This window comes from Tachysurus vachellii, chromosome 14, assembly GCF_030014155.1.
Source record: "Tachysurus vachellii isolate PV-2020 chromosome 14, HZAU_Pvac_v1, whole genome shotgun sequence".
In the NCBI taxonomy this organism is placed as follows: domain Eukaryota; kingdom Metazoa; phylum Chordata; class Actinopteri; order Siluriformes; family Bagridae; genus Tachysurus; species Tachysurus vachellii.
The window spans coordinates 10,700,045-10,724,989 of record NC_083473.1 but is presented as its reverse complement, the minus strand read 5'-3'; the positions used below and the strand labels follow the sequence as shown (position 1 = coordinate 10,724,989).

Below are 24,945 nucleotides of genomic sequence, written 5' to 3'. Positions count from 1 at the left end.
GTTTTTTTTATTGTACTTTGTTTAGTTTTGTTTTCAAAGCTACTTCTTGGCTATTTCACAAAAAAAAAATTGGTGTACTGTGGAGTTTGCTGGGTGTAGCGAGATGACATGCCATTTACAAAATGATTAATAGCTTTTGGTTACGCAAGAAATCTTTACGTGCACAACTGCAGGCAAGGAAGCTTCACCGAGAGGCTTCAAGCTTAAGGATATTGGATTAGAAGTTAAATAATGACCCAGAATAAAGCGTACAATATCTGTAGTGCATGAAGACCTGTTTATACAAGATGAACCTGGTTCATCAATTAAAAAATTGTCCTGGTGTAAATCCTTTAGCATTTCTTTTTATCTGAAGACATCAAACAGCGACAGACATCAGTATAGTCTCTGGTTGTCTTCTTTGCAAGGCTCTGCATTAACTGCAGCCATATTTAGTTCCTGCTTGGCTGAAATACGTTTCGTGTTCTTCCCCATTGCTTAGTGAAATGTATGCTTATTTTCAACCAGATTGGTGCACCAGCTAACCCAGTCAGGGAATTGTATAATTGTTCAATATGAAAATGTCTGTGCCATTGATTTTATCGAATACTGTGTTTTTATTGAAACTGTGTTAATGTCTTAAAAGAAACCAATGAAGCACTTGAAGTGTGAAGGGATCCAATATTGGTAGTCTTGGGAGACTGGTCAAGTTTCCCCATGGATCTGGGGCCTTCTGAAAGTCTACAAGCCAACTATGAACAATGGCATTCTTGCACAAATTCACACAGGGTGATTTAGTGTAGCCAGTTCACCGGCTGGCATGTTGTTACGAAATGGGAGGAAGCTGAAGCTTCACACAGACAGTAACCCGAGCACAGGATCAAACAAAGGACACTGGAGCTGTGTAGCATGAAACCTCACACATAATAAAAAAAATTAAAAAGATATTTTATTTTTATTATTTATTATTATTTCTTTTATTATTATATCAGTTAAACAAAAGGTGCATGATGGACAATGAGAATGGACAGTTTGTTATTAAAACATGGCATAATTAAGTCCAATAATACATTAATGTAAAAAAAAAAAAAAAAAAAAAATGTTTAAAGATTTTAAGAGAGTTTAAAGCTTTTATCACCATGATTGCAAATGTAAACAAATATACGAAAATATATTTTATGTACTGTAATCTGATCAGAATCCGCCTGTTTAAAGATCTGTGCATGTGTCAGATCACATATTGATTGGCAGTGGCTTAAAATGCTAAAAACATGAAATGTTGGTCACTACTGCTTCTGTTTTAAAACTTTGGAAACCGAGGTTTTAATAATTGAATAAACTTTATTAATATGAATACAATTATGGGACTTTTATCAATACTTCCTGGTTTGATTTATGGCATCTGGCTGTTGTCAAAATACTTTGTCATTATTTATGTTGGCTTTGTAGAAATATTCTATTTTGCTTATTCTTCTTGGACAATAATGTATTAATTGCTACTCCTCCTAGGGCTTTCGAGGCACATGCACCAAAATCAGATATGTCGTAGAACATAACCTGGTCTGAAGTTTGTTGCTATTACTGAAGTTTGTTGCTATTATTAGTGTTCCGAGTTCCGGTACCCATGATACTGGGTCTCAAATGGCCTTTTTTGCCATAGACACCTATTGTAAAATTTAGAGGTTTATAACTCGAGCTATCTACACCAAACTCAGCCAGCTTCTTTAGGGTGATACTCTGGAATTGGTGTACTGACTGGCCTTTCGGTTTTCCCACAGCCCCCCAATATAGGCAAAAGCAAAAAACTTTCTACAACACTGACATGTGACATATCAAAAAACTCGTCATGACAAACTTTGACGTTGGCTTGTTAGAGCAAGCATTCCCAAAGGCCCGTATGCTAATACTTTTAGTGGCGAGTGGGTACGAGCATTTCACATCACCCGAATACCTGTGACGATATTCCCCTCATTGTTCTGAGTGTTTTGATATGTCACATGTCAATGTTTTGTTTTTGCATATTAGGGGCGGGGCTGCGGGAAAACCGAAATGGCAGTCGGTACACCAATTTAAAACTTTGTCCAGAGTATCACCCTAAAGAATCTGGTGTAGAGTTTGGTGTAGATAGCTCGAAAGCTTGCCGAGTTATAAACCTCTGAAATTTATAATGGGTGTCTATAGCACATAAGGCCGCTTTGATACCTGGTACCGTGAGTACCGTTACTCTTCTTCTTCTTCTTTCGGCTTTTCCCTTCAGGGGTCGCCACAGCGAATCATCTCTCTCCACCTAACCCTATCTTCTGCATCCTCAACATTTGCACCCACTAGCTTCAAATCCTCATTAATTACATCCATATACCTCCTCTTTGGCCTTCCTCTTTGCCTCCTGCCTGGCAGCTCCATGTCCAACATTCTCCTACCAATATACTCACTCTCCCTCCTCTGAACATGTCCAAACCATCTTAATCTCGCCTCCCTAGCTTTGTCCCCCAAACGTCCAACATGGACTGTCCCTCTGATGTACTCGTTCCTAATCCTGTCCAATCTTGTCACACCCAAAGAGAACCTCAACATCTTCAGTTCGGCTACCTCAAGCTCTGACTCCTGTCTCTTCTTCAGTGACACTGTCTCTAAACCATACAGCACGGCCGGTCTCACCACTGTCCTGTACACCTTCCCCTTGATTCTTGCTGATATTTTCCTATCACACAGAACTCCTGACACCTTTCTCCACCCACTCCAACCTGCCTGCACTCGCTTCTTTACTTCTTTCCCACTCTCTCCATTACTCTGGACTGTTGACCCCAAGTACTTAAACTCCTGTACCTTCTTCACCTCTTCACCCTGTAACCTTACTGTTCCACTTCCCTCCCTTTCATTCACACACATGTACTCAGTCTTACTACGACTGACTTTCATTCCTCTTCTCTCCAGCGCAAACCTCCACCTCTCCAGGTTTTCCTCCACCTGCTCCCTGCTCTCACTACAGATCACAATGTCATCTGCAAACATCATCGTCCAAGGAGACTCCTGTCTGACCTCCTCTGACAACTGGTCCATCACTATAGCAAACAGGAAGGGGCTCAGAGCCGATCCCTGATGCAGTCCCACCTCCACTGTGAACTCCTCTGTCTGACCTACAGCACACCTCACCACTGTCCTGCTCCTCTCATACATGTCCTGCACCACTCTGACATACTTCTCTGCTACTCCTGACTTCCTCATACAGTACCACAGCTCTTCTCTTGGCACCCTGTCATACGCTTTCTCTAAGTCTACAAACACACAGTGCAACTCCCTCTGACCATCCCTATACTTCTCCATCAACATTCTCAGAGCAAAAATTGCATCTGTTGTGCTCTTTCTGGGCATGAAGCCATACTGCTGCTCACAAATTTCCACCACCTTCCTTAACCTAGCTTCCACTACTCTTTCCCACAACTTCATTGTATGGCTCATCAACTTTATCCCCCTATAGTTGCTGCAACTCTGCACGTCACCCTTATTCTTAAAGATCGGTACTAACACACTCCTTCTCCATTCCTCAGGCATCCTCTCACTTTCTAATACCCTGTTGAACAAACTAGTTAAAAATTCCACTGCTGCCTCTCCTAGACACTTCCAGACCTCTACCGGGACTGCCTTTCCACTTTTCATCCTCTTCAAAGCCTTCCTGACTTCATCCTTTCTAATCTTATCTACTTCCTGTTCCACAGAGTTCACCCCTTCTACTCTTTTTTCCCTCTGATTTTCCTCATTCATCAGCTCCTCAAAGTATTCCTTCCATCTCCTCTGTACACTCTCCTCACTTGTGAGCACCCTTCCATCTCTATCCTTAATAATTCTAACTTGCTGCACATCCTTCCCATCTCGATCCCTCTGTCTAGCTAACCTGTACAAGTCCTTCTCTCCTTCTCTAGTGTCTAACCTAGTGTACAACTCGTCATATGCCTTCTGCTTGGCCTTAGACACCTCTCTCTTCACTCTGCGCTGTAACTCCTTGTATTCCTGTCTATTCTCTTCAGTCCTGTCCATATCCCACTTCTTCTTGGCTAATCTCTTCCTCTGGATACTATCCTGAACTTCCTCATTCCACCACCAAGTCTCCTTATCTTCTTTCCTCCTTCCAGATGACACACCCAGCACCTTTCTCCCTGTCTCCCTGATCACTTCTGCTGTAGTTTCCCAGTCATCCGGCAGCACTACCTGACCACCCAGAGCCTGCCTCAACTTCTGTCTAAATTCCTCACAACATTCCTCCTTTTTCAGCTTCCACCACTTAGTTTTCTTCTCTATCTTTGACCTCTTCCTCTTACAGACCATCAGAGTCATCCTACACACCACCATCCTATGCTGTCTGGCTACACTCTCTCCCACTACCACTTTACAGTCACTAATCTCTTTCAGATTGCCTCTTCTACGAAGGATGTAGTCTACCTGTGTTCTCCTACCTCCACTCTTGTAAGTCACTCTATGTTCCTCCCTCTTCTGAAAATAAGTGTTAACCACAGCCATGTCCATCCTCTTAGCAAAGTCTACTACCATCTGTCCTTCAAGGTTCCTTTCCTTAACTCCAAACTTGCCCATCACCTCCTCATCACCTGTGTTCCCCTCACCAACAACTCAGATCGCTTAAATTTAAATTCAGGTTTTGGTGCATGTGGCTCGAAAGCCCTAGGAGGAGTAGCAATTAATACATTTTTGTCTAAGAAGATTAATCAAAACAGAATGTTTGCTTCTACGAGCCAGCAGAATTTATTTATTTTTTTTTACGAGCCAGCAGAATAAAGAGAACTTCCTCACGGGTGACGTCACGTGACGTCACGTGCAGCCCCGCCCCCAAAATAAAAAAATACCACAAAACGGACATGTGACATCAAAACACTCAGCACAATGAGAGGGGAACTGCGTCATGGCTGTTCGGATGACGTCACGTGAAGCACCGCCTCAAAAATAAATTTCGTCACGGGTATTCGGTGACGTCACATGCTCGTATCCACGCCCCTCGAAAAAGTATTGGCACCCCAACAATCCCGGCCTTTGGGAATACTTGCTCCGACAAGCCAGCAATTTTTAGGCTGTGAGTAAATAATAATACACTGCAGGATAGCACAGGGTTGGAAAATAATCAATCTCACACCACTCCTTCGCTGATTCTTTCCCTGTAGCCGCACGACAGCTCGTGATATTTTTCTTCTTTAATATACATACAGAGTTCATCGCAGAGGCGTTAAAGACGGTCAAAGGAAATAAAGCGACAGTTTGAGGTGAAATGTGCGCTGTATCTTTAAGTGTTACTGTGATTTGAGTCCCTTCCGCCATTTCTGTGTCTTCTCTGTGCAGCCGGTAGCGTCTGTCACTCCAAAACTAAACCGTGTGTGGACTTCAAAATACACTAATAATGTCACACACAGCCGTATAGGGTAGGTGCATGGGACTTAGACACTCATTTAAAACAGTCTATAAAGACTCACGGTTTAACAAACCACAGGTTGAGCAGCAGAAGGTGGCTTGGTCAATAAATAAAGCGAGTCTAGCAGATGAGTTAAAATTAGATTGTAGAAGGGCAAAGCTAGCATAGCGTAGCATAGCTTAGCATATCTCAGCATAGTTTAGCGTATAGCATATCTTAGCTTAGCGTAGCATAGCTTAGCATAGCACTTTGGTTAATAACGATTAGCTGTTCTGTTACATGAGCTTTCAAGAAGCACTGCATGCAGAAGGAAAATAAGTACTCGGCTTTTCTGGTACTAGTTGTTTATTCAGAGTAGTTTAATCCGTATACTGTAGTCATTGTTACTTTTGTTTGTAGCTTGCGTTGCATGACACCCCCCCACTGATACTACAGGAATCAAAACAAAGCGGCTTGCTCGAGGAAATAAATACACAACAGATGACGTGATGCCAAAAACACAAGCCTGGACTTTAAAATAAATGTTTTTAGTTATAAATAGTCAGCGTGTGAAAAAGAGCAATCGACATAACTATGAATGATCTAATTTTTATCTACAAACAGTATTTGTAAGATAGCTAGCTTTAAGTGATGGTAAGTCGATATGATGATCACTAGTAATCCTGTTTGCATTATGTTTTATGCCTTTATTTATTTATTTATTTATTTATTTATTTATTTAGCACTTAGATACACAGAAGTTTATTTACACCGTTTCAAGATTGTGGAGTTTCAAATGCTGAGCCATGGATGAAGAGGACAGCCAGGATGAGCTGATCAACAAGAACATTACCTGTGGAAAGGGCAAAAGACCTTCTGCATCTATTCTCTCAGATGAAGGTATAGTGTATTAATATACTTTTTTTCAAGGACAGTGATTGTTCAGGTCCTTTGTTCAGAGAGGGACCTTATCTAAAATACGAAATGCTAGGATGTCTAAATTTGCTTAAAAGTTATCCTTAAAATTAAAACCCTTATGTATGTGAGAACTGCAAGCCATCATGGTTATGATCGGACATCTCTGAGGCTCACTGCAGTCGATAGCTATCCATTAACACATGTGTAGTGGTGTAGCAGATGGACGTTGAATTCATGTAGTTTTGGTAATTACCTTCAAGTATTTTTCCTTATGCAGACTCCTCTGAAAGTATTGGAACAGCAAAGCCTATTCCATTGTTTTTTCTATACATTGAAGTCATTTGGGTTTGAGACCAGAAGGAGAAGATGAGATGATAGATCAGAATATCAGCTTTTATTTCCTGAAATTTATGTTGAGATGTATAAACAATGTAACCTTTGTTGACAGGACAGACCACACAATTTCTTAGGTGCGCAAAAGAATAGGAACTGATAGTCTTAACGTAAATGAAATATATATAGGAAAATAAATATAAAAGTCTTTCTTTTATAGTTCTTTCGGGGGGGTGTATGTGAGTTACGTTTTTTAGTATGATGATATTTAATATATTACTGCTGCTGACTTGTCATGGGAAGGTCTTGAAAACATTAAATGTTGCCTACATGCCTGATATGATGAATAAATGCTGTTTTTGATTTAATATCTGCATTATTTAGAGGAAGATTGTGATGACTCACATGAGGAAGGTTCAGAGAGTGAGGAAGATGATGATTCCCAGGATGGAGAAGATGAGGGTGGTGAGGAAGAGGATGGGGAAGATGAGAGTGATAGTAAGCACATGATCCTTTCAGTACTTGTACATTTTACATTAAATTCTAAAATAAATGTTTGTGTTTTATGAGATGTACAGTGTGCATATGTACCATTACTTCAGTAGTAATTACAGTTTGGTGTTATAAGTGAAAAGGAACGTTTGGACATTTTGTTTTTGTGAGAAAGGAACAGAGGTATTATTTTTCTGTTATCGTGTTATTATCTAAAATTTGTATTATAAACACAAATTAAACAAGGCCAGCCACAGGATGCATAGTTGCAAGGCTCTGACTCACTTTCCCCACAGCTCTTATTGTTGTCTGCATTGGAACATACAGTGAGGGGAGTATTCAGAAACATTTGTTGACCCTTTCTTTTAAAACTATTAACTCTGTATTTCCTTCTATACTGTGCATGTATTTGATAGATGAAGATGGTGTAAAGGAGATTGAGGGAGCGATAGGAGCACAGCCAACCGATCTTGGGCTGAGTTCAGATGAGGATGCAGATAAATGCCCTATCTGCCTCAACTCTTTCCATGAGCAGCCGGTAGCCACGCCCCAGAACTGTGAACACTACTTCTGTCTGGACTGCATTGTGGAATGGGCCAAGGTGAGCATGACACTGTAGGTCAACAAGTCTACACTATATCACTTTGGAAGGGAATTCTTTAATGACAAATTTTCCATGCCTTTTGTCATTAGAATGCCAATTCCTGTCCTGTCGACCGCATAATCTTCAGTAACATCCTACTAAGAACATGCTATGGAGGAAAAGTCCAAAAGACGGTACGGAGCTCAGTACTGATTTTGTATTTTTATTTAATTGTGTTGTGGCCTGGGAAAACACAAAATATGTTAGTGAATGAATTCTTGAAAACGTCCCAAAAATAGACAAAAAACATTGGATTTTGGCTGAAATACTGTAAATACGCTGACAGCTCAGCTTAAAGAAATCCTAAATATAAATGTATATTTACATGACTAAATTTCATGACTAAATTGTCTGTGTGCAAAGATCACATTAGGTATGATGATGATCCTACACCAAAGCTTTTAGAACTTTATATACAGTTTCTCATAGTTGTATCTATCTCATAGTTGTATCTTCAAATGAGTGACAAATAATAGCATGTATAGAGTATTGAAGAGTTGGACCTGTTTGCAGATTACAGTTCAGAGGCCAGTGAAAAAAGATCAAGAGGAGCAGGTGAATGTGGATCTGGAGCAGACCAGCTGTGAGGTGTGTGGAGGGACTGACCGAGAAGATCGCCTGCTGCTCTGTGATGGCTGCGATGCCGGGTGAGACATTTGTACTGTTGTTGTTTGTGTCTAAGACACTCAGGGTCATTTTTAACAGTTAAGGTTTGTAAAACACATGATCAGTGAATACATATTTTGCAAACAAATATTTATGTAGTTACCACGATGTCATGTATGCTTTTGCGACGTAGTAATGTACTCGCATTGGTACAACATACCAGTAAAGCACGGATATTCCTTTTTCCCCCCCTATAGTCTGCTTGAGGCCAAAATTGTATAAATGCTAATTTTAGGTCAAAAATAGTTAGTCCTACTGCATGCAAGAAAACCAGTAACATATTTATGTAACTCAGTAATTTTTTGTTGGTTTAGGCTCTTTCTATTTACATTGTTATCCGAGACATTTCTGACACATTTATTTTTTCTTAAAGGTATCATATGGAGTGTTTAACTCCTCCACTGGATGCTGTGCCTGTTGAGGAATGGTTTTGCCCACAATGTGCACCAAACAACCGCAACAGAAGTAATGACAAATTTTACCAATAGTAGCAAATTATTGTTTTTATGTCCTGTTATCTCATCTCATTTTATTGTACAAATTAAACCATTTTAGAATCTTTTTTCTTTCTTTTTTTAAAAAAAAAAATCATTTTCACATACAGTTTCACACACACTTTTGTCACTTCTGACTCCTGTCTATTTCTGTTTCAGGGGAAGAGCGGTTGAGTGAGGAAGAGAGCAGTCTTCCTACCACCAGCCGCTCTCGGCCAGCAGGCTCCAGGCCCATGCGTGCAATTGCCCGGACACAGCACAGTGAGAGGGTCCGAGCCAACGTCAATAGACACCGTATCACACAGGCACGCACTGCTGCACAGGTTTGCATGACGCTTATGTCTGGCTCTTCTAACATACTGGTGCTTAGATTTAAGAGGAGTTGGCTGTTGTCAGTTTTCTCAAAAGCATCAATTTCTCATCACTCTAAAGCTCTTTGCCTGCTAACACAATCTTAGATGGTAGAAACTAATTCCTGAATTTATTACTGATTTCATACAGATTTTTTTTGTTTGATTTAATTGTCGTGAGTTGTGGCAATCTAACCCAGATCTTGGAGATCTGCCTTATACATGGCACAGTTTCCCCCGATCATCATAAGGTTGTCAGTGTAACAGCAGTAGACTAGTGCACAATATTTAGTTTGGTCTTAATTTAATATTTTGTGTGTTGGTGGTGTGGTTTTTCTTTGTGTCTTGACTGAGTACTGCAGACTAGCATGCCTACCTAAATTATCCCTGCATGATTATGGTGATGTATTGACTTTGTTGACCTTTCAGCTTGCACCTCGGTACCTGATGCAGTCCACCTGGCTGGATGAAACCATCAATGCCGTAGTTGCTGGACTTAACACCGCCGTGTATATCAGGGACTTAACACCTCGCCCAAGAGCTCGCAGAAGACGCAAGAGAGGTAGCTAATAAAATTGAGAAGCATCAACATAGCTTGTCTCTATTTGTCCCCATAATGCTATGATCTGTGAGGTGATTTTATATTTAATCCTTTATTACATGCTACCATGGTGAATATACCATATTAATATTACCATTAATTTCTGCAATTTATATCTTAATATAGCACCAAGAAAGAAAACCATAAAAGAAGGGAAGGACATTAACGGTAAAACCTCAACCACAAAGGTGAAAAGGCGGAAGCGTAAAGTGAGGAGAAGGAAATTAAGAAAGGCGGTATGTTGCGGCCTGTTTCATTATAACGTCAGGGGCGTCTTTTAATATTTGTTCTGCAACCAAACTTATAATACCATCCACTTTCTCAGATTACAAGTACAGTAAATTGATGGCATTCGAGTGAGAGCTGCCAGGCTTCTGTCTGTCATGTTTAAACATTGAGAGGGGATTGATGCTCTTATCGATATACTCATATGGCTCCATTTTGGCCTCCCAGGTGGGGAAAAAGAAGACCACAGCTCAGGGCCGCATTGCACAGAGTCTGGGCATAAAGAAATCCAGCCGCAGCTCTGCTATCCCCTCTGTATACCGTCCGTGTGAGCAAACACTAGGCAGCATGAGAGCAGACATTGGGGCAGCATCCCTCTCTATTTATGGAGATCCCTTTGATCTCGATCCCTTTGATAATGGGTGAGTTTATGATGTTAACTTTAAATGAGTTTAGATGAAGACCAACAATGAGATTTTATCAAGGAGACATTACATGAGCGGTTGCCTTTAAATACTCTCTCTATATATAACAACATACTTACCTAATTACTTTAGTGATTGCCTTTATATGTTTGCCTTTGTATGTTTATTCTATTTTATCTGCTTTAAAATAGCTATTCTATTTAATTTAAAAGTTTATGCATTCACTTTGTCAGTTTTGCTTCCACGATTGTTGGCAGTATATTTTAGGCCTAAAGAATGGAACTCTTTTTCAGGGATGAGGAGATAGAGCAGCCTCCAGTTCAGGCTTCTTTGTTGGAAGCGAAACGGCGGGGTTTGTCCCGCTCTGCTCTGCGTTCACACCAGCCTGTAGCCAGACCCATACTTGGTGGTTTGTCCAGGTAACCAGCCATACCGCACATCTATTTATATTACTTATATACTGTACTTCTGTAACTTGAATACAGTACATAGTGTTGCTGCACTGCAAGAAATTAAACCTAGCAAGTAAAGAGACCTTGAATATAGTTTTATATTTAGCTTTTTCTAATAAATGTAAAAAAAAATATGTTTTTAAACAAATAGAAGGTTGTGAAGCCTATTACTGCATATTTTACTTATTTCAAGTGTGAAATTGTCTTTTTCTGTTGGCACGCGTAGGTATGTTTTGCATCCTAAATAGGGTTGGGTATCAAAAGAAATTTTCCGGTTCCAATTCCGGTTCCAGTTCTGCCTTACGATTCCCGGTTCTGATTCCGATTCCATAATAAAAGAAATGTGAAAAATAATGCACAATACTTAAACAATTCCATTTGTGTTTATTAATCACTCTTTAAATTTTTTAAACAGAGCATTTCAGTTCATATCAATTTAAATTTAAATAAATCCAACATCAAATTTAACATCCAGAATTACAACTTAGCAAAACAGTTAGCAATTTTTCTGAAGAAAAATGAACATGTCTGCTTTCTCTGGGAGAAGACGAGACCTTTCCTGGCTTATTGTATCTCCAGCTGTGGAGAAAACCCTCTCAGACGGGGTAGATTTGCTTCATTGTTGTAGCTTTGGAAATGAATCCAAACTTTAGACTTTTATTTAGACATGTTTAACACAAAGTGTAATTTGGTTGCGTGACTGTAAAACAATTAATATTCATGAGGTAAGACACGGCTATTTAAAGTGACCGCTCCCAGCGCTTTGCCCGTCATTGCGTCGGAACCGCGTTTGGAACCGAAACTTAAAAATTTAAGTTCTGTTAAAAAACAGAACCGGTTCTGAATAAGAACCGGTTCTCGGTTCCCAACCCTAATCCTAAATTAACCTAGATTTTTTTTTGGGGGAGTATACAGTTTATCTATGTGCAATTATATGTCGTTTCTTTTGTTATGATCATGTGGGTTGCAGTCTTGTGGTGAAAGCTAAAGATGTAAGATCATTTTGAATCAGATTATTAAGCATTTGCCTGGAGTACAAGATGAACATGCTATTGGTGTATATAGTTAAACCTCTGTGATCCGTGTGTGATTGGGTACCAGGCGAGGACACGGTTTACCTCAGGTGGAGGAGGTGGCTGAGGCTGCACCAGTCCCGGACTTGTTGGGAAGTATCCTCAGCGGCCAAAGCTTACTGCTTATGGACAGCTCTGATGTGGTTATCAACAGAGATGGCTCTCTTAAAGCCCCCAAACCTGGTAAGTTTCATATTTATTCATATATAAACTAGACTTTAATTAACTAAATAATCAAATAAATACTTAATATTTGACATAGTAGTTGATGGTTCCACCATGAGCTTGTTATGCAGTATGTTTACTAAATCATCCTATGCCTATCAATCATAAGGTTAGCTTCAGTATTTTAGGGAACATGCCTTAGACACCATTCTAAGTGCATGAAGTGCACTGAAAGAACACACATTATATTAAATAGTGACAGTGTCACTATTTATTGATCAGCCTATAAATCCCTGTAAAGTCTAATTCTATGCTGTGCAATGCCTGTGTAATGCTCATCATGGCCTGAGAGTCTCTCAAAATTGTTCTTCTTTTAGCCTGTTTGTCATCTCCAAGGAGCAGCATCTCGGGACATTCTGACGAACGAACCACTTCCACAGGAGCAGCTGACATTCACTCCGGCAGGGAGTCTGCACCTTCCATCAGCCCTTTATCAAACTCACCACAAAGTTCCTTTCAACTCACTCCTTCCAGAGTAACACATTCAACATCCTGCCCATCTGTTTCCCACACACCTACATCTGTTCTTGAACACCCATGCTTATCTACACCTCTTCCACGCAGACCAACTCCCACAAACTTAACTGGAACTGGACACAGTCAAGGGGGCACCTGTAGCATCAGAGGCCAACCCCCAGTTACAAATGGAGCTTTTGACTCTCATCCTGGAGAGAGCCGAAGTACGATAAACGTCCCTGCAAAAAAGCCTCCCCTAAAGCCAGTATGGGTGGATGTATCTGTGTTGCCAAGAATACCAAAGATTAAAAGAGAAAACGGTTCTGTTCCACATGGCAGCACAGGGAGCAATGGTGGTAACTTACCAGAGTCTTCCATGAACAGTTTGGCAGGTGACAAAAGCCAGCAAAATTCAGTTGACCAACAGCGAGTGAGTGAAAGTAGGCAGGGTAGGTCAATAGACAGCCAGAGGCAAAGACTGGACAGAGCTGTTCCCTCATCTTCTTTTTCTAACTCTTTCTCTACTCCATCAACCTCGGCAAGTTTAACAACAAATTCACAGCCATCCTCTTCTTCTGCTATTAGTTTTCGCATTAGCAGCAGTGGAAACCCATGGCATGCTCGACGGCTTTCGGTACCCGATCAAGCCCTGCTTGCAAAAGATAAAGGATATGTGAAGAGAAACAAGAAAGGCAAGCAGATGTTGCTGTCATCTTATTCACAGGCTAAAAAGGCCTCTGTGGAGAGTGAGGTCTATGATCCTTTTAATCCCACAGGATCTGACGCCTCAGACTCTGAAGATGAGAATGACAAGACGGAAATGAATCTACAAAGCCCACCACCCACTGTACAAACTGTGGGGGGGAATGAAGATGCTGAACATGAAATTAAAATGGAGTCCATGGACTTGGATTTGCCTCTGGATGATGAAATGTTTGGAATGAAAGTGCAAGTTAAAAAGGAGACAACCTCTCCTAAGGATGAGTCGTGGTCATCCCCTTCTCATCTGCCAGCCACCCTACTTGCAACTCAGTCTGAAGCATACACTGGAAGCCCCGTGGTCACTGAGGCTGACGAGAGTGGAAATACCAAAGGTCAATTAACAAAAGCTCTGGATCATTCCAGATCTTGCTCACCCTCTAGACAACACGGTGACCAAAATGCCATGACAGAAGTTAAGTCTGAACCAGATCTTGAACCATCTCCAGTGAAATCTCCATGTGTGTTTGAGGTAGCAAAAGGAAATGGGTTTATTCATGAGCTGTCATTGGTATCAGGAGGTTCTGATATAAATCACAAGAGTGAGGAGAAAGAAATAGGAGTACCATGTGCTAGTTCAGGAGAGGCTTCCAACAGCTCTTTCAAGGCCTCTGAACGGTTTGATAAACAGAGGAAACACTCACGGTCTGAAGACAGAAGGCGGTCAAGGTCTAGATCTCCATGCTACAAGCGATCTCGTTCAAGATCTAGAGACAGAAGCCACTTACAAGACAGGAGGCGCTCAGCTCGTTCCAGCAGCAGTGAAAGCATAAAGAACAGAAGAAGAAAGCATGAAAGTCATGACCGCTATGACAGTAGAGAGAAAGAGGGACAGAAAAGGACCAAGAAGAAAAAATATTCTCATTCACGGTCAACGTCTCGCTCAAGATCTAGATCCAGATCCAGATCAAGGTCCAGAGAAAGGAGGAGAGAGCGAACATTGTCACAGACGTCTTCCTCGAGAGCAGGATATAGAAATGTAGTAAGATCAAAAAGGAAAAAGTCTAGATCAACTTCTAGAGACCGGAGACGGAGAGAGAACGTTTCCGAAGGCCCTCCTCATAGAGAGCGGCACACTGACAAAAATAGAGCATCCGCTTCTGCTGAGGAAAATGAGCCAACTCGCACTATAGACAGAAAGGCACTCTTAGTGAAGAAGGAGTCACAGAAAGGACACAATGAATGTGACAATAAACGTTCAGTTATTTCAATTAAAAAAGAGACTGATTCCAGCAGTCAAAGGTGTTCACAAATATTAAAGTCTGGAAAGCAAATTTTAGATGATGTACTTTCAGTTTCTATGTTGCCCAAACCACATGAGTCCAAACCTATTGAAATCAAAGAAGAAAATGATTCCCCACTTAGTACGATTAAAGAGTCCCAGCTATTGAAAGATTATCTGGTGAAACAGGTCAAGGAAGAGCAGGATTGGCCTGATGATGAGGACTCCTGCAGTGATGATGATGCTCTTGTGATTAATTTATCTTCACCTGGTCCTGATCCCACAAATTGTGAAAAGTTGACTGACTGTGAATCAACAAGCGTGTCTGTGGTACCAAAGGTGGAGATGGAGGTAGAACCTCTGCAAGCATCGTGTCCAGTAAAACAAGAACCAGCAGACTCTTCAGATGAAGAGATAAATGTTGATTATTTGATTGACAACTTGGACTTCATTAAGAAGGAGATGAAAGATGAGCCAGAAGCTACAGTTGCAGATGCTGTTGAGCCCCAGGCTGATCTAGGCAAGGAGCCAGCAGGGGTCAAACAGGAGACGGAGCCAGTTTTAGTAATAACAGGCACCAAAGCCAAATCACAGGGTAAACGAGTCACCTGGAATATACAAGAGCCTGTGGTGTCCCAGCCAGACAAAATGAGCAGTGAGTAAAATTTTTTATTCATTTCATGTAGATTTGTAGAATTATATGCTCATTTTTAATGTGCAGGGAAACCGCAAAGCAGTGTTGTAGTCTCTTATAATATTTATATATTAATATTTCGGTCTCATTTAGACATATTTGACAATGCAGGACTAAATGGATAATGTAAACTGCTTTGTGGCTAGTCAGCAGCAGAGTATACATTTTTGATAGTTTGGAGGTTAAAGTTAACATTAGTGACTGCCCTTAAAAAATGCTTAAACTGGCTCACAGGGAACATGATGCAGAGTTGGGATTTAACCAATGTTTTAACCAGGAAATGTCTATAATATGGTATTATATAAGTGTGTGCTGTTTCTGTTTCTTTTTGCTTGTCACTTTCAGAGCTTGCACTATTCAAATTGAAACTGAAGCAAGAAGGGTCTCGTAAGGCTGCTTCATCCTCCTCCATGCAGAACACTGGCCAGGTAATGTAATGTTCCTCAGTAAAGATATCTTAACATTATAACATCCCATTCAGGGCTGAAGTGTTGAGTTACCATGTACATGCATATGACAGTCTCGGGGTGGCAGCAGATAGTGTTGTAAGTCACAGATCTGCTCTGCTGTGTGACTGAAACTGAAAATAAGCAGCAGGGCTTTCAGTGGAAATGAAAGTGAAGAGCTGGGAAATCATAACTATTCAGGAATTCAGGTTTTTTAGAAAATGCTTATGTACAGAATTCTTCAGCTTGGCACATACTGTATATGCATGCAGTTCTAAATCTGATGCCACACATGCATAGATTTTTAATGTTCTTTTTCATCCTCTTTATTTATCTACACACACAAAATCGTGCCGTGATTTAATAGCGCAGACTTTTAGTTTTTTTAAAGAACTCAAGGAGTCAAACGATGACTCAGAGTATGTCAGTGATCACTGTAGAACAGAGAGACAGATTAAGTATTTTAAAATACTTGTTTTTTTCCCCAATTTAATGTCATTGTAAGTGTGAATTATATAGTTTTATTCCATTTTAAATAGTAACCTTTGTAAATAGTTTTTTCCACAGTCATAAGTTCCCACAATGTTTTTTTTCCCCTGCTGTACAGGGTGGCTCCAGATCCGCAGCCAAGAGCATCAGTTCTCCAGCACTGGAAGGGAGTTCAAACTCTAGCCAGGAGAAATTGAAATCCCACAACGAGGAGCTGTTGCAGAATCCTGATCAGAAAGACAAGGTGTGTGCACATTGAGTAAGATTTGTGGCATGTTTTTATTGGGTAATGGGTAAAATTAGGGAAGAGAGGGTTGATTTTTTTTTTTGATTATTATATAAATAAAAAAACAGATCAACTTTGTTTGTGGTACCTGGAAACAAAGACAGATTTACAGTAGAAAAATAAGATTATAATTTATATTTGGGCTAGTTAGACTTAGTTAGGCTGAACACCACATTTATTGTTAGGAGTTAATGCACATCTTTTGGGCTTCAGAAATATAGTGGTAACCAAAAGTCCATAAACCTTTTATTTCACTACCTGTAGTACATGAAGAAACTTCATATGCAAGAACGGGCCATCGAGGAGGTGAAACTGGCCATCAAACCCTTTTATCAGAAAAGGGACATTACAAAGGAGGAGTACAAAGAGATCTTGCGCAAGGCTGTCCAGAAGGTATTATTTCATTTGTGTGGTTTTCATTAGTGTTATTGGGATCTGTGTTGTGAAGCTCTGAGTCACAATAAAGCACATGACTTCCTCAGAATCTTGATTTTCCATTGTGTTATGTAACTTTGCTTCCTCTTCCTCTACCAGGTGTGCCACAGTAAGAGTGGTGAAATTAACCCAGTGAAAGTAGCCAACCTGGTAAAGGCATATGTGGATATGTACAAACATGCCAGGAAACATCGTAAAGCAGAGGAGAAGCAGAGTGCTGAAGGCCCCAAAGGTTTAGAAACGCCTGGCTGAAAACACAGTGTAGCTGCTAATCAACAAACTCAATGCACACCCTTCTAGTCCCTAAAGTAAAGGTTCTCACCTTTGTAAAGGTGTGCAAGAAGGAATTGTTGATCTAGGATGAACAGAACTATTTTACAGTGTGGGTGTGTACCAGAAGTATGGTATGCCTGACAGCATATTTCTACACTTTTGTTAATGATGGTATAGGGGCTTTTTTTGCGGTCTTTGTTAAAGACAATAGGATCTGTTTTGAAATTTTTAATACGACAGTGTTACCAAGCATAATGCAAAAGCATTTGAAATTGCACCACTGAGACTGCTACGTTTTCATACTTTTGCTTTGTCACTGTTGTGGCATGTTGTACTGCTGTCATTGAAAGTTTGAGAACTGGAAAAGTCAACCTTTTCAGATTAATGGTTGCTCACTATAGCAGAAATCAGAGCATTTAGATAACAGAATTTAGATCATTGATAGTATATATGTATATTTAGCACACTGAGCTTGCTAGAGATTTAAATCTGAAGATGTGTACACTGTTTTTTTAAAAAAAAAAATGTTTTAAGGTGTTACACATGGTTTCAAATTTGATTGTATGATGCCTCATCTGGCCAATGACCAGACTAGCGTCAGGATGGCTTATGATTCAGGTGTGACATGGAAGTTCTTTTTCACAACAGAAAAAGTCCTTCCTAGTTTTCCTTTACCATAGAATGTCTGCAACTAAACTTTTTGGAAATCTTATAAATAGAGAGATTATTATAGCATTATCATCAGTTCAGTGAATCTGAGCTCCACGGTCCAGCCTTTGTCAGCAGATGATTTTAGACCTGTATCACCATCACAATGAAACGTTTTTTTTTCTGTTACTTTAAGATTACTTTGCAACAAATATATAAGACTTTGTCAGAGGATTTGAATATTGTATGATGACTCCATGGATAATTCAGTAAAGCTCAAAAATCTTTTGTTTATTGATAATATTAAGTAAGCCATATAGGAATTAATTAACAACCAGTATGAAAATGTTGTATTTAGATTAACTGAATATAAATAATATTGGTTAATTGTTTCCCCTCATTGTTCCAGTTTAATAGTTTATTTGAAGATTATATATTTGTTTTTGTACAGATGTTTTAAGTGTAGAAGACCGAGAGTGGTGCTATAGGACATAGGAATAAAGTTTCGTGATCATTATTCCTATAAACTAAATGGACAGATGGAGGATCTTTTATTAACAAGGTGTTTGTTGTACTTTTTTAGTGTTCAAGGACTGGTTACTCTGCATTAAAAAAAAAGTGTAATATGCTTGTAGAAGCAGGAAATAACGTTTTCATATTTGCTGATGGGAGATAATCCTCCTTGTGTGAAATGTGCTGCCTTATCATCACTGATGGAATTATACTTGGCTCTTCTTGCGAACAGGAGAATCCATTCTGCTGATTTGTAAATACCTTTCTTTAACAATTTATTAATAAAAATGAAAACAAAAGTACATTGAATTTTACATATCTACACACACTGTAATAAGATTTGTTAGTACAGTGTATACATTTATTTATTGTCCATTTGGCAAACTAGTAAAAAATCTGTTTAAGTAACAAACAAGAAATCTTAAAAAATGTAGCCCTTTGGGCACAGTAACGAGAAAACCAAAACAAAAGAACACTTAGATAAAGTTGTCATTGACAGCAAATGGGATTAAAGGCAAATGAAAATCAAATGAAATAAAAATTATAACCCATTTTGTGATACCCACGGCTTTGTTACTTTTTGTGCACAACTTTTAGGCTTTGCTGCATCCAAAAAGTGAAATCATTGAGTGAAAACAGTTGACTGTTAAAACCATGCTTTATATAGCTGGAGGTGGGGAGAAAGTGGCTTCAATCAGTTCATACAGGCTGTTGTGGGAGAGCTGAAGGCTTATGTTGTCGTTTTGCAAAGACGATGCTCCTTCCAGCTGTGCTGCCTTATGCAACTCACGACATATCAGAGGCACAACCTGCAAAATAAATACATACAAATAAAACTGATGCTACTGGCAAGCAACAGGGCAAATTGTTTTAAGAGAAAGAAAGCAGACAGCAGTTTACCTTCACAACAATCAGCTTTCTCTCCAGTGGCTTTCCATCAGGAAACCTTTCTCCAAAGCACAAATAGATGGTGTACTCTGGAGATCCTCGCCTGTTCTCTTTGAAATCTATGAGATCTGAAATAAAGGTTTAAGAAGACGTGATGATGCTGCTGCTGATAACTGTGTATTGTTATATGGCTTATATACAGTATATAAGTTTCTGATTTGTTTGTATTCCTTATGTACTGGAACACATATTAAGTATGTCCAGGCAAACATTCCCTAGGTACTATAAGCAAGTTGGAATGTATCTTGAACAAAAAGCAAGTCCTGGTTTGACTGGTTATACTGACATTATCATTTGCTGCTAAATGAAGCCAGACAGGTAAATGACACACTTTAACATATAAATCAATCGATAAATATTATTTGGAAAACACAGAACTTGGATAAATGAGAAGCAGTAGAGTTTGTCTATACAGTCTTTATAGACTACAATCAAACATTACATAGACATGGTAACCTGCAGATTCACTTCTAAGTTAAAAACATACAGTATTTAGAGGCTGGTATAGGTCAAATAACATCCACTCCTAATAATCTTACAAAAAGAAAATTCATTTGTTTGCAAGTGTTGTTTCTATCTTAATGGTTGGTTATAGCTCACTTTGCCTAAATATCAATACCAGTCTTGTCATTTCAGGACTCTACCTGTGCTGAGCGATCGTTTTTGCCCACTTTCCCACCGATTAGGTGCACATTTTACCTAGTTTCATTTGCTTTGTGAATTAATCCTACACTGATGATCTGATGCTTTTGGCTAACACCTGAAGACATTATACAACCTACTGACATTGTAAAATATGTATAATCCTCTGTGATTAGATTTTGTCTTGGAAGCTAATGTGAATAAAGCAGACTTAATTTCCTTTCATTTAATTTATTTTATGATGTTGGGACAATTTTATTGGGTGTTATTTCTTTCATCAATCCTGGATAATAAATAAAACATAAAACAGTTCCTAATCTTAAATGCTAGACTGCAGATTATTCATGTAGATGTTAAAATATCTAGTTTCCAGTTGTCTCCTACCTTTCTTGTACTTGTCAAAGCTGAAGAGCAGTTCATTCTGGCTTTGGGGCAGCTTTCTGGGCTCTGGGTTCTGGATCTCTGTAGGATTGCAGGTGCTGAAAAACACATTGCACTTGTCCTGACGGTAGCCGTAGATGCCTGAGGGGCAGACCTCCAGGAACAGACCCCTACTGATGTTGTTCAGTAGGTGCTTAGTGAAATGGACCTGTTTGTGATCAGTGAGCTTGTCAGTGCTTGGGAAGGGCACAGAAACGCCCCTCAGCTCTGACTGATCACACTGTGCGTGGAGCTGAATGTGTGGACCTTTAACCTGCCTCTTCAGCATCTCCATTTTCCTGTAGTGAATGGTGATCTCCAGCTCAAAAATAGAAGGCAGGATGAAAGGTTGAGGCACTGAGAAGGCACAAGTAGAGAGATTAGAAAATTAGACAATGTCTTTTTGAAATGAATGCGTTTTTTATATTTATACAATAAAATGAACCTCATGGCTCTAGTATCTGAGTTGATTGCTTTACATCAATTAATGCATGTAAATAAGAAACGGAAAGAGTGGTTGTTGGATTTTACATACCTATATTGTGGGTTAGCTGTAATAATACTGGTGCTGATACAGGTGTGTTATTCAGAAGGCAATGCTGCTGCAAAATCGGCATTTGGGGGACACTGTAGTTGGTGTTGTCTTCTAAGTGTTGGATGGGTTGTTGGTAGTTGGTAGCTGGCCAATATTGTATTTCTAAACAGCAATCAAAATGATCATTAGCATATTATAATATTACCCTACTCTGGAGTACAGACTGTGTTCATAATTATGACATAGAATCATGGGTTTGCTGGTCTGGTATCCACATACTTTTGGTGATATAGTGTATTTAATGGTAGCTACTTAAGCAGGGGTTATCAGTTGATGGATCCACCAAAATACTTTAAAAAACATATGAAAACAGGCTGGAATACTAAACTCTAAACATGAACTAGTTCAGCTTTTGTAGCATATCCTCACTCGATACTTGCCAGAGCCAATCACATGCATTTACTTTATGTAAATTATTTAGCTCTAGTCAGCTCATTGGACCAGGGACTAGCTACAGGTCAGAAAGGTTAAATTAATTTGCCATTTATTTTCATTTCTTAATAAATATACCACTATATAGACTATATTTTTAAAGAGTTATATAATCACTATGAGAACTGTCTATAGCCATAAACTATTCATTTACAATTCATTACTATTCATTACAAGGTAACTGTTGTTTTGATTTTGTCATGCTAGTTGCTTAATCAATGCTTAACAAGCAAAGAATTTAATGTAACTGGACCTTTTGGGAAAGATTTTAAAAAAGGTGCAGTTTTGGAGACGTACCTGGGGGCTGTGTATTTATATCCAAGGTCTCTATTTGGTTTGGCAAATCATACTGTATTAAAAAACAAGATAATGGCCATAAATTACTTTTCAATTTGAATCATATCTGCTAAATAATGCTTAATGAAACATCTCTGTTGTACAAGTTCTTCTTTAAAAACAGTATAATGTTTAAACATATCTCCTCTATGTTAAAGAACCATCATCTTGATTAATTAAGAAAATTAGCTTTACATTTATCAGAACAGGCTATATTAATACTGTTAGACTTTTGGGGAAACTTACCTCCATTTCTTCATACTGATTGTTTGAGGAGCTGTACAGGGCTTCAGTGTTAATGCGCGAGCACTGCTGATGGTCTATGGAAGAAGATAGACGTGATTCAGCTTCTTATAGGGCAAGGTTAGAGGCTGTATAACTGTTAGCATCAGATGTCTTACTTTCAGGACGGATGATACGGTAGATTTTGTGAGGATTCTCCGTCTTGGAGTTGTCTTGGATCATCTTGAACTGTGTAAGGCTGTTGAGGGCACAACGGAAGTTGGTCTTCCACTTTGCCTTGTCATTGGGATACTCACTGATCTTACCACTAACCACAGCCCATTCCTAGACCAGGAAAAATAAGACTCTTTTATATAACTTAGTTATACCAGCAGCATATATGTAGCACACACACTACCATGTCACTACCGATGCATCAGTGTTTTTAAAGACTTTAAAAATTAAATTTAAATTGAACCACTGAGGTAGGTGTGATTAATAAACAGGCCAAAAACCATACACAACTTTGTGGTGCCAGTGATAAATGCAATGTAAATGCAAGGTTTGTTTGGCTAAGAAATTGTGTATAGCATGCAATGTCTTTTCAAAACTTCTGAATAATTATTATTATTATTAAATATTATCAAAATATTTTTAACACTACAAACCTTCCACCTGGTAGGAAACCTTCTGAACCTTTAGTAGGTATCTTCTAATATTGAAGGTGTAGTTGGTGTAGTTTTAATTAGTTTTTAGTGCATTAATGCAGTAATAACCCATGTCACAAGCCCAAAATTCAACAACTCAAATGTTATGATTATTACTCAAAAAAGTCAGTATTCTGGCTGTTAACTGGAGCCTTAAAACCTTGTTTTTATTAGTAAAAATTCCACTCACAGAACACATTTACTACACTATTGGCTGCTAATTTCTGAGTTATTGAGAACTGAATGATCTCCCAAGGATCCAGTCAAACTGCTTATTTACTAGAATTCTAACCCTGATAATGATGCATTGTGTGTTCTTAACCCGTGTTCTCAACCCGTGTTATAAATCTACCCCCTGACTTTAGAATGCAGACACTCACGCGGAAGATTTGGTTGTCTTCGTCTCCACAGTCTTTCCTGGAGTTGTGCTTCCATGGGATGCGGAATGTGTCTGGGTCGATCATGTGAAGTCCCGCGTACTGTCCGGACTGCACTTGCTCTAGGAGCCAGTGCCCAAACTGGGGTCGCACTGCGCTGCTCACAACAACATCAACAGGAACAATAGATTATTAACGTTATGTTGAATGGACTTATAGAATAGAATTGCAATTCTAACAGCACTCTACCTGTTTGTTATCGACATGTCGCTTTAATCCAGGTGATGAACTGATATTTTGTCAAATCAGAAAGAGATTTCAGGATTTCCTGCATGAACTGAATGTTTATACCAGTGAGACGATGTAAAAACGCAGGCGGAGTTTGATCCGTATTTGGAGATTCCGGTTGGTGACATCAAAGACGCACCCTACTGCAAATTTCCCATGAAGACTGAAAGACAAACACAAACTGTTTGAAACACAGCGTCTGTTTTAGGTACAGTTTCGTCATCATGTGATCTGTTATGTATTATAATAATGATTAGACCATGTAATGGTAAACAAGTAATCAGGCTTATGGGTGAATAGAGTTAAGTGCAAAACCCTGTATACATGGTATTAGAGACAACAAGAACAAAACTTTCAAATGATGTATGTTATTACAGTATTTGTTGGGTGAAAAACAAGCAATAACACTTCATGTCCATTTCTTAATGTGATATTTACATTTGCATATTTAGCTGATGCTTCTCTCCAAGGTGACACAACTGACACAGGATCCAACTGCGCAGTTGAGGGTTAGTGGTCATACTCATGGACCACTATTGGGATTACTGCTATTTCAATTAACTACTGTACCTTCTCATCAATAGCCCAAATCCACCAGTCTCTCATTTGTATAAATCAATAATCATCAATAGCCCAAATCCACCAGTCTCTCATCAATATACTTTTTTAAATTGTGGTTTAGAAACATAACTAATAATTATTCAAATTCTAGTAATAGTTTTTTAACAGATAAACAAATCCTGAATCTTGATAACATGACTTAATGCTTTTATCACGTCTTTGGATTTTAATCCAATGTAAATTAAGAAAATAATGACTTCACAAAAATGTGTGTGTTTGTTTGTGTGTGTGTGTGTGTGTGTGTGTGTGTGTGTGTGTGTGTATACAGTACACAGCAGTTTCTATTCCATATTGTCTCAGCAACAGGTGTGACCTTCCGTCTCTATATATCTGTACACCGTTCGGGGGAAAACATGATTCTCGCCACGTGAGCCTTTTATTCAACTTGTTTTTCCAACCACAAGACATGAGTGGTGAATGTAGTTCCACGTAACTGCAGTCCTACAGGAAATCCTTGCACACTTTCACCAGTAGATCTGTGAATGTGCATCTTCCATATTAATCTGAGGAAAAAGGAAATGAATCTCACTCTTACTGGTGCACTTCCCTCTTACAGCTCACTGGAAGTGCTGTCCAGCATTCATGTGGCTGTCCTCAACACGCACAAGATACCCCTGGGGTCCCCCTTTTGCATCACTGTATTAGACAAGTCTCACATCCCCTTTCTCTCATATGCAAAACTCTGTATCAGTATAGAGAAGTATAGAGTCAAAGAAAGAAATCAGACTAAAGTTTTATTTAAACATGCAAAAGAAGGATTTATTTTATTTTATTTATTTTAGTCATTAAAAATCAGTCAAACATTTTTGCTCCAAAATCAACTAACCTGTTTGAATGTTATAACAATACAAGGCTGCATATGTACTAT

The 24,945-nt window shown here is 39.1% G+C and overlaps 3 protein-coding genes across 8 annotated transcripts in view; 1 reads left to right on the top strand and 2 right to left on the bottom strand.

The window, feature by feature from the left end:
* Window positions 1-24,945, bottom strand: part of thg1l (tRNA-histidine guanylyltransferase 1-like) — a 427,208-nt gene that overhangs the window by 349,914 nt on the left and 52,349 nt on the right. The window lies entirely within an intron of this gene.
* The window catches only part of phrf1 (PHD and ring finger domains 1), a 63,225-nt gene continuing 43,293 nt past the window's right edge, over window positions 5,014-24,945 (top strand). Inside the window, exons 1-18 of one of the 6 annotated variants that reach the window (XM_060887490.1) lie at window positions 5,014-5,059; window positions 6,115-6,271; window positions 7,007-7,120; window positions 7,531-7,715; window positions 7,808-7,891; window positions 8,271-8,404; window positions 8,797-8,888; window positions 9,077-9,240; window positions 9,697-9,829; window positions 9,995-10,104; window positions 10,322-10,515; window positions 10,812-10,937; window positions 12,072-12,226; window positions 12,586-15,360; window positions 15,745-15,827; window positions 16,453-16,578; window positions 16,885-17,013; window positions 17,155-18,791. In XM_060887490.1, coding sequence (XP_060743473.1) covers window positions 6,178-6,271; window positions 7,007-7,120; window positions 7,531-7,715; window positions 7,808-7,891; window positions 8,271-8,404; window positions 8,797-8,888; window positions 9,077-9,240; window positions 9,697-9,829; window positions 9,995-10,104; window positions 10,322-10,515; window positions 10,812-10,937; window positions 12,072-12,226; window positions 12,586-15,360; window positions 15,745-15,827; window positions 16,453-16,578; window positions 16,885-17,013; window positions 17,155-17,307 — 4,851 coding nt within the window. In that variant the 5' untranslated portion in view covers window positions 5,014-5,059; window positions 6,115-6,177 and the 3' untranslated portion in view covers window positions 17,308-18,791. The other 5 variants (XM_060887491.1, XR_009649545.1, XM_060887492.1 and 2 more) reach the window with 5 other exon arrangements.
* irf7 (interferon regulatory factor 7) lies at window positions 18,931-23,541 on the bottom strand. The gene is made up of 9 exons (XM_060887493.1): window positions 23,418-23,541; window positions 23,172-23,325; window positions 22,264-22,429; window positions 22,109-22,182; window positions 21,824-21,875; window positions 21,035-21,196; window positions 20,464-20,856; window positions 19,390-19,505; window positions 18,931-19,298 (listed from the first exon to the last, which is right to left on the bottom strand). Exons 1-9 carry the CDS (start codon window positions 23,432-23,434, stop codon window positions 19,149-19,151), a joined length of 1,284 nt encoding a protein of 427 aa, XP_060743476.1. The 5' UTR covers window positions 23,435-23,541; the 3' UTR covers window positions 18,931-19,148.